This window comes from Argiope bruennichi, chromosome 9, assembly GCF_947563725.1.
Source record: "Argiope bruennichi chromosome 9, qqArgBrue1.1, whole genome shotgun sequence".
Lineage (NCBI taxonomy): Eukaryota > Metazoa > Arthropoda > Arachnida > Araneae > Araneidae > Argiope > Argiope bruennichi.
This window is the reverse complement of record NC_079159.1, coordinates 14,002,730-14,012,698: the sequence shown is the minus strand read 5'-3', so window position 1 is coordinate 14,012,698 and position 9,969 is coordinate 14,002,730. Positions and strand designations below refer to the sequence as shown.

At 32.7% G+C, this 9,969-nt stretch overlaps 1 protein-coding gene across 1 annotated transcript; it reads left to right on the top strand.

The window, feature by feature from the left end:
• Positions 1-414: 414 nt before the first annotated feature.
• On the top strand, positions 415-9,383 carry LOC129984453 (techylectin-5A-like). The gene is made up of 4 exons (XM_056094339.1): positions 415-589; positions 1,070-1,175; positions 5,127-5,291; positions 9,076-9,383. The coding sequence occupies exons 1-4, from the start codon at positions 455-457 to the stop codon at positions 9,372-9,374; spliced, it is 705 nt and encodes a 234-aa protein (XP_055950314.1). The 5' UTR covers positions 415-454; the 3' UTR covers positions 9,375-9,383.
• Positions 9,384-9,969: the final 586 nt, after the last annotated feature.

The window sequence follows — 9,969 nt, the reverse complement described above, 5'->3', positions numbered from 1 at the left end:
TTCGGGAATGGTCACCACAGAAAGATTATTTTGAATTGTTATTAGATATTTAATTTATTAAAAATTAAAGATATGTTAATACATTTTCAAATGTATTAACACAAAAAGCAATTTTTTATCATTTTGAATTTCAGAAAAGTTTCAGAAAATGATCTACAAATTTATCTTAAGTTTTACGTACTTTTAAATAATTTTCAAATAGCTTTTTATGCTTTATTTACAACAATATGTCTCCTCGTTCAAAAGAAATTTAAACCATTTTCAATGTTTATGGAAAAGCTAAATTATACGTTTATCGCCTTTTCATGGAAGCTAAAATCGTAATTGAATCAATTTTACTTTCTTCTTACTTCCGACTTTAGACATTGAACCTGCATAGATATTGCACTTCTTAAAAATATTTTACTTTTTTGTTTCAGGTAAAACTATACTTCCGGAGAAATCATGCCCTCCGATGGACTGCGAAGAGGTGTTGCGCAGTGGCCACAATCACAGCGGCGTATACACTGTCTGGCCGAGAAGCAGAGTGACCGATAGAAAGCCTTTGGAAGTGTACTGTGACATGGACACGGACGGTGGAGGATGGATTGTGAGATTCAGTCCTTTTTTTTTACCACCATTTTCTTGCTCGGTCCATTGGGTCTTTAGATGGCGGATAAAACAATTGATTGTCAAATTACTTGCCAAGGATGACACGATAGTACAGTAAAAATGCCAATTCACGCCAAAGGTTAATTTTTCGAAACTATTTTGCGCCAACACCACACAGGGCATTCTCGAGATACACTTTATTGCGAGGAAGTGTTAGGATGACCATTTCCCCTAGTTTACATTTGCAAATGAAATGTTTACCTCGTTTGGCTAACTATAGCTTGAAATTAATTCATTTTGCCAACATACTTCAATCTTAAATCTACCCGAAGTTTATCGCCTACAAAAGCAATACGTATCATCCCAGTGTAATAGTCAACTTTCTGTAGAAATTACTTTTCGAACTCACTGTTTTTATGTCCTGAAGTCTAGAATTCGCCATTGAGTCTTATTTTTTAAAGCCTAAATACTCTTACAGGTGATTCAAAGAAGAGGAAATTTCAACAGGCCAAAGGATTACTTCTTCAAAGATTGGTCAAGCTACAAAAACGGATTCGGAGATATTGAAAAAGATTTCTGGTTAGGTATGCATTTCCAGATTTCCTTCAGAAAGTAAATAAAGAGTGTCCCAAAATTAAAACACGATTTGAATTTGCCAAAATTCGTACAGAAAAGCAAACCTATTAAAAAAACCCATCTGACAGCTGATAGTTTAGGGTTAGTGAAAATGCAGCATTACAAGATAGAACAACGTAGTAAAACAATATTTAAATAAAAAAAAAAACAGTTCCTTTTCTTTAAACTTTTATATTTTTATTGAATCGTTAAGTGCACAGGATAGGATTATGTATGGAATAACACATAGGGCAAATGGTCTTCACAGTTTTTCTGGCACCTACGCCCTCTTTTGTCGAAATTTTCCATGACCATTTTGCATGAATGTGGCTGAATTTCGTTGATGCAGAGTTGCATTTCCACCTTCAATGCACGCGTACTTGTTGGCTTGTTGGCATAGACCTTTGACTTCAAATAACTCTATAAAAAGAAATCCAATGGTATTAAATCACACAATCTAGAGGGCCAATTCATAAATTTTCGAATTGTGTCTGCCAGATTTTCATTATTTTTGAAATATTGTTCAACAATGAAAATACGTTGCTCTATCGTATAATGCTCTTTTTTTACTAACTTTAAATTATCAGCTGCCAAATATTTTTAATAGTGTTTCCAGCACTTTACTATACGATTGGTGGCAAATTAAATCTCGGGTTAATTTTGGGATGCCCGTTCCTACCATTAAAATGCAAAGAAGACGTATGACAATTTCAACAACCATAGATTTATTTTTAAATGTAAAAGAATTTTCACCAATTATTCTGCAATGTTAAAAAACCTATAAGAGAAAGACAATATCTAGCTTTGTTGTGTAAGTTCCTTTTACATATCATTATAATTTATTCTGTAACTCAGATCATATCCTTTATTGTAAAAATAATGTATTTTATATCAGGTAGAAATGATAGATTTGAGGGATAGATGAGGGTTCACATATATATCATACTGACTGTCTCTAAGATTTTTTAAAAAAGAGATTGAAATCCCTTTAAGAAGGTATTTAAATTAATTCATATCACCAAGATGAAAAGGAAAATAGATCCCTCATAGCAAAAGATTTTAAGAAAAGAATATTTCACCCCGAACTCTATTAGTTTCTTTTTTGATTTCATATTGATTGATGTTGGAAGTATTAAAGAGAGTAGGAAAAAAATTCAGCTCATTTAAGTTATCCAATAAGTGTTACATGTGTGGTAAAGCCGACCTCTCCATTCGCATACGCACCTTTGAGAATGTACAAGTAACTGAGCGCGAGGCGAAAGTTCAAGAGAATTCTTTTTATGCTGTGTAAATGCGGGCTGCGAATAAAGTAGTGGATTAAATCTGAATGAATCCTTTTTGATTTTATTTCTGAAGATAAATATTTAACGATTAAACAAAAGACAAATAATAACCACTATTATCTTTCCATACGTGTATAGATATAGTAAGGTTTACGGATGTTTTTTGGACATCTATCAATACTAATATATAATCTAGAAATAGTGTTACGCTAGCTTCATAAGCCAGTTAACAGCCTCTGGACAGAGGTGATCACTTTTATCTAGTGGTTACGTTACGCGGCTACGGAGTTTAGCGCCGCAGGTTCGATCATCGCTCAGGCAATTGCCAAAATAGCATTCAAATTAAGGAATGATCGCTGAAATAAGTATGCACAATACGGAATTTTGAAATTGCAGAATAGAAAGGAAATTAAATTTGGATATATATCCGTATCATGTCGTCCATCAAAGCTAGCATAAATATGATGAAAATAATAACTGTCATTTTTCTAATACAATCAGGAATTCATCGAAAATAAAGATTGAAAATCAATTTTCAGAACAAACTTCTAAGCTGTTATTGCAGCCGTTTAAAACTTTTTAATTCTAAAGTTGTTCATGGCAAATATGTAATTTGTCTAATTTGGATTATTTTTTCAATCTTCATTCATAGGAGAATTATCCACCTCTTTCAGGCTAGATAACTCATTAAGGGATTGTTGAATGGTAAAGTCAGTTGTAAACATATGCCGTGCGCAGTGTCTGACTTCCATTGAAAGTTTTTACACCTGTACTTAATGAAGCTGCAAAATATAATAAGAAAATTTAGGAAGAAAGCTTTCCGAAACTTATAAACTCCTAATATAATTATTAAAATATTCATTTTGAATAATATTTTATTTAATTAATGTACTTTTTAATGCTTGAAATTTTAGATTGAAAAATGAACATATTTAGTGTTGGAAAAATGTTGATGTTAGTAGTTGACCATTTTTAAGAAAATCAGTTTCATTGTTTCTTTCTTGCCTAGTTTTTAACCCTGATCTTCGCATATAGTATTAAAATAACTTTTGTTGTATTCTCTATATACACTAATCTATACCATTATTATAAATGTGAAAGTTTGGATGGATGGATGGTTGTTTGTGAGTCAATCACGCCAGAACGGCTGAACGGATTGGATGAAATTTAGCACAGAGGTAGATTATAGTCTGGAATAGGACATACGCTACTATTTATTCTGGTTAATTGAGTGGTTAATTGTTTATTAATTAAAAACTAACTTTCCAGCCAAAAATCTCAGGCTAAACCCCTGCAAAAATGAGTAAGGCTTCAATTTTTTTTCCCCACGCTAATCAGGTTAAGCTTAACGTGTTTCCGACAGAATATTTCAAACGATTCTATTTATTTTCTTAGTGTTTGATGTATTTAAAATTAAACATTGTGAATGAATTGATCTTTCGGATTCATTCTGAAGTACTTTTAAATTAAAATAAAACATGAATTAAGGAAATTGAAAATTTCTAATTTCTAATTTGTATTGCGTTACCCCAACTGGCGTAATGCACAGTGTGTTCTGATTGTTGACAACTGTATTTTCATTTTAAAAATTATGTGTATTATACTGTTGTAGCTATCTTAATCTCGATCGATAAATAAAATAGACTTGATTTGATTTTAAAGAAACACGGACTTGATTTGCTGCTTTGTTTTATTTCAGGTATACTACGTAAATAAATTGTTTTTAGGTTAGTTGAATGCTTTTGTAATTAAATTGTATTTACTAGTATAAATGTGAAAGTTTGGATGGATGGATGGTTGTTTGTTAGTCAATCACGCCAGAACGGCTGAACAGAGTTGGATGAAATTTAGCTGAGAGATAGATTATAGTCTGGAATAGGACATAGGCTACTATTTATTCCGTTTCATTGAGTGGTTAATTGTTTATTAAGTATAAACTATTTTTCCCGTCAAAAATCTGCCAAAAATCGCCAAATAAGTAAAGCTTCAGAGTTTTTTTTTCCCCCACGCCAATGAGATTAGGCTTAACATGATTTTGACTATTATTTTAAACGATTCATTTTGTTTTCTTAGTGTTCGATACATTTAAAATGAAACATTGTGAATGAATCGATCTTTCGGATTCATTCTGAAGTACTTCTGAATTAAAATGAAACAGAATAAAGGAAATTAAAAATTTATAATCTATATTGCGTTACCCCAACTGGCGTAGAAAATTCATGATTTTGTGTTGCCCCGATTGGCGTTGAAAATTCACGCATGCGCAGGAGTAACAAAAGGTAACGCCATTGATGCTATAAATTCCAATCTATTTCCACGCGTACGAAGTCGCGGGTAAAAGCTAGTTTTAATATATATTTCATAAAGTTTGACTCTCGTCTTTTTTATTATATAAAAGCGTTAGTAAATTTAAAGGAATTTTTTGGTTGTAACGGCGACCAAAATGCGCCAAGAAAACATTTCGCTAATCTGGCGATTTCAATCTTCAAACTATATAGCATATGATCCGCGACTTTAAAATTTTTCATAATAAACAATTATGTACTTGAGTATATTTTTATATTTTGGCGAAATTTTTACTTGGCACTTTTTGGTCGCCGTTAAATGATATCTAAATTATAGTTGGTTGATTTACAGGAAATGATAACATATTTGCCTTGACTAATCAGAGAGTGTACTCGATTCGATTCGATTTGAAGGCTGTAGGTGGAGAAAAGAGACACGCCTTCTACGACATATTTTGGATTGATGACGAAGATCAAAAATACAAGTTACATATCCGGGACTACAGCGGAAATGCAGGTAGGATATCTGCTTTTGATAGAAACATATCATATACATTAATTTATCTTGAAGTTTTTTCGATCTTGCTATGGAAATAATTGTATTTAAATAATTTCTATTAATGATTGTATAGCATAGGTAAAATTCTTGTTTGGTGTCACTTTTACATGGCCCAAGATGTCAACAATGCTAAGTCGCCAAACAGGATCGCTGACTTGATAAACGGTACTGTGATACAGTTACAATTACCTGATTTGTTTTGTTAAAATTATAAATTTCATTGATCACGACTATTTTATCTAAAAAGACTTATTTTCGAATATTTATGAGATTCTGTTGCTGAATTTTCTTTGAATTCTGAAATAAAATATTTTTGCAAACCGGTTGCACCGGTCTATATTTTGGAAAAAAAGATGCCATCAAAAACATAACGTGTAAAAAAAGCAAAGTCTGGCAACTCAATTCTTCTATCGTAAAAAGTTGTGAGATCCATGTAATACTAAGTCAGTCCATTTATTCAGTCTCTACTTAAGGGTCCTTCTGTCTTAAGTTATTACGTAATTAGCTAACCTAACAACATCTTATAGTGACCATATCAATATTAAAAATCTTTTATGGTTTAAATAAATAGACTAATTTGGCCATCGTATGAAAACACAATGCATCTTTACATTAAATTAGATTACATTAATATATTATATTAAATTAGATTGTTTAGTGCGATTGCCAAGTCAATCTATTTATTTAAACCATAAAAGATTTTTAATATTGATATGGTCACTATAAGATGTTGTTAGGTTAGCTAATTACGTAATAACTTAAGACAGAAGGATCCTTAAGTAGGGACTGAATGAATTGACCGACTTGGTATTACATGGATCTCACAACTTTTTACGATAGAAGAATTGAGTTGCCAGACTTGGTTATTTTACAAGTTATGTTTTTGATGGCATCTCATTTCTTTTTGTAGATTGTCTTTTTCTTATTTTTGTATGTAGTCTTCCTCTTTTTCTTTTCCGGTACTACTTCTTGAGCTTCAGCTACAGTTTTTCTCATCGACACTTCGTCTATGATAAATAACACTACTTCTTTCAAATCTGATCTCAGAACTTGGAGCACTTCATTAGAAAGTGGCTTGTACTTCGGTGTTTGCTTGTGTTCTACAGGCAGCTGCAATAGTCTATGTATACTCAATCTATTCACATTGAATGCAGCTTTTCCTGTTGGAGCACTAACTGCCACTTTTTTGTTTAAATACGTCTTAATCCAAACTTTCAGTTTTTATTAAATAGCACTTTCCAGTGTCACCAGTTCCACTCACAAAACAGCGTAAAACGTCAGCGTTATTATCAGTTGTGTCCATTTTATTTGTGATCACATCGAAGACTTTTTTTTGATCGGCATTAAGTTTTGAGATCATACTTTGAAGATCAGTTTGCTCTTCTACCAGATTAATTCTCTGAAAATCAACCATTGCATTTGCAGCTTCCACGGCTTCCAATTGAATTATTTCAAATTAGATATTGTTACAAACCTGTAATTTTGCTTCCCAGCGTGAATAGTGTCATCATAAGAAAGATCGTTTTACAGTAATCTGTATTGGATGCTGTCGGATGCCGAGCCAGTGATCCCAGAGCTTGGTGATAAACTTAGCGACCATTTGGCGACTTGGCGACGAGTTTGCCGACAAAATGGATAATGCTCGAAACTTCGAGAAATTTATCGATCCATCCATTATTACACGCATATTTTAGTTTTTCCTTGATTTATACACTAAACACTAATTGCATGCTAAATTTGAAGCTTCTATGTCTGCTAGAAGTGCCTTAGAATTTTGATGATCGGTCAGTCAGTCAGTGACAAAATTCACAAATTTTGACTAGTTATAATTCTGAAACTACTGGTTCAAATTTAATGAAATTTGAAATATACCGTGTTTATTTCATGCCTGCTTGGTTACTGAAAATTTAGGCTTCTAGTTTTATTCACAACGAAGTTATAGGGGGTCGAAAATGGCTTGAACTGCTTCGAGAAAAGGATGGTACGGCCGTGCCGCTTATTTTTGCTCGACTTGGCGGGGGCATTACCATGCCCCCAGATTATTGTACGCGATGCATTCAGTATCTGAAGAATTTGATAATTTTTTAACATTATTATTTTTTTAAAGTTATTGTTTGTCTTACTTCATTTAAATCACTAACCAGTTTAAATCGGTTTGAAACAATCACGTGAAGTCAATATTTAGAAAAAGATTTTTTGCATCTCAAAATTGTTCGAGCTTTAAAACTTTTTTTGCCTGCTAAAAAAAATAACCGTTCAACAACCGTTCCTAATAGGCGTATGTTTATGAAGAAGTTTTAAAGAATAAGTGCATTTATTCAGTTCAAGTAAGCTCAAGTTCAAAAAAATTTTTAGAAAAAAAAAATTTAAAAATAGCTTCTATCAGCACGTTGACATCACGCTGACAAAAGCTCAAATTTAAAAAATTGAAATCTGCTGTCGCAAATTTCAAGTTATTATGTGAGAATATTATTTTTGTAAGTCACGTGCTATCAATCCGACAGAAAAACATCATGTTCTTCCTATTTCGCAATCACCAACATTTAGAAGAGTGATGGTTTTTGATCATCTCAAAATCAATGAGTTCTAAAATTTTGTTCTTTTAATTTTAATTTTTGTTTTTAAAATTTTGTTCTTGAAAAACCAGTTTAAACCGGTTTTAAACAATCACGTGACTCTCAGATTACGCATGCGTCAATATTTAAAAAGCAATGTTTTTTTTTTTTATTCTTCTTTGCTAAAATCTGGTTTAAACTGGTTTGAAATGATGACGTGATTATTGTATTGTGAAAAGGATTGATTCCCCCACCCCACCCCATCTCAAAATCGTTTAAGCTGCAAAGCATTTTTTGCCAGCTAAAAAAATTGAACTGTGCTTCTTCTAGCGATAACTTCTTACAATCATTCTCTTTTTCGGTCAGACAGAAGAATCGGGTACATTCAGCCAAGTTGTAATCTTTTGTTGGCAATAATTCGCCAAAATGTGACACTCTGACTTATTTTCTAATAATCCTGAAGGCGAAAAATTCATGCCTAAAAAGCTATAAATCGCCAATTTCCTACTCGTGCATTTTGAGGCTTCAAAAACCCCAAACCAAAACAACATGAATTTATCGAATGATTTAAAAAAATTTAAAAATAAACAACAAAACAACTACAACAAAATAATCGTTTCGAACATTTACTTAAGTCATTAAAATTACAATCGAAATTTTATATGTGCGTATTTCGATTTATACGGTTAATAAATATAAATGACTAATTGATACATACGTATTGCATAGGATTATTCTAATATAAACGCTTATAATAGTTTGAGCTAAAAAAAAAAAGCAGATTTTCAAAGTAACGTCTTCCGACAAACGAGTTATCACCAAGGGCATTCTCGTTCTACATCCTAAACTCATCGTTTGAAATGGAAATTGGCAACCTAGTATAGAATTTGCCCGGCCGGTTCGGTCGGATCAGGAGTGAAAGGGTTAAACAGGCCGATTCATCAAAATACGGAGGTTGATTTTTTTTATTACTTTCCATCGATGACGGGACGTACTTTCTTAGTGAAGGGTTGCACCGTAGCCGGTTATGGTCCTTAGGACTCATAGTTCCCGTCAATTTTGCTATTGCGGCGGGCCGGCCATTTAAGTTTTTCTGTGTGCCTTCTGGTGGGTTGGAGTAGTCAGTTTGTGATTTATTTATTAGGCTTCATGTTATTCATATCTCAAAAATCTGTTTTCTTTTTCAGGGGATTCCATGATTGCTGCTCATAACACACAAAAATTTTCTACGACAGACCAAGATAATGATAGCCATAGGGACGAAAATTGTTCCCAAAAATACAAAGGCAGTTGGTGGTACGGAGGTTGCCATCACTCAAACCTGAATGGCCTGTACCACAGGGGACCGCACGAAAATTCCGCTGATGGCGTGAACTGGCTCACTTTCAGACGCCATAACGAATCTTTGGATACAACTGAAATGAAGATACGTCCGAAGAATTTTAGAAGGCAATTTATTGTAACCGACTCCCCACAGAATTACTAATTGTGCAATAAAAGTACCTTCGTTTCTCAAATTTTGGCATTATGGTTAATCTGTCCACTTCTGGTAATACTGAAACTTAAAAATGTCTTCGCAAAAATGAAAAAAAAAAAAAAAATCAATTAAATTTAAAAAGTTAAAAAAAAAAAACTGAAATCTAGTATTCCAAATTTCATATTATCATGTGAGAACATTATTATTTTTTAAGTCATTGTTTGTCTTAATTAATTTAAGTTATTAACCAGTTTAAACCGGTTTGAAGCAATCCTCTGACTATCAAATGACGCATGCTTCGATGCTTAGAAAAACGATGGGTTTTTTTTTCATCTGAAAATCAGTCAATCGAAATCGGTCGGTTCTAAAGCTGTTTTCCTTTGGCTAATTAGAAAATTTGAAAATTAAAAAAAAAATATTATTATATATAACTTTCGATACCTCCCCTCGCTTTTCCCATTTTCCTCTCTGGCTTCTTCGGGTGATAACCTCTCACGTCCCTGCCCTTTATTGGCCAGACAGGAGAATTGGGTACATGGCAAACATTCGCGTTAAGCTGTAACTTTTTTCTGGATCTTTATTATTTTACAATAACCTTAATCAA

Coding starts and splice junctions, on each gene's coding strand:
- LOC129984453 (XM_056094339.1), top strand. CDS start 455: ATGGACTGCGAAGAGGTGTTGCGCAGTGGCCACAATCACAGCGGCGTA. Junction 590..1,069: donor CGGACGGTGGAGGATGGATT/GTGAGATTCAGT, acceptor ATACTCTTACAG/GTGATTCAAAGAAGAGGAAA. Junction 1,176..5,126: donor TGAAAAAGATTTCTGGTTAG/GTATGCATTTCC, acceptor GTTGATTTACAG/GAAATGATAACATATTTGCC.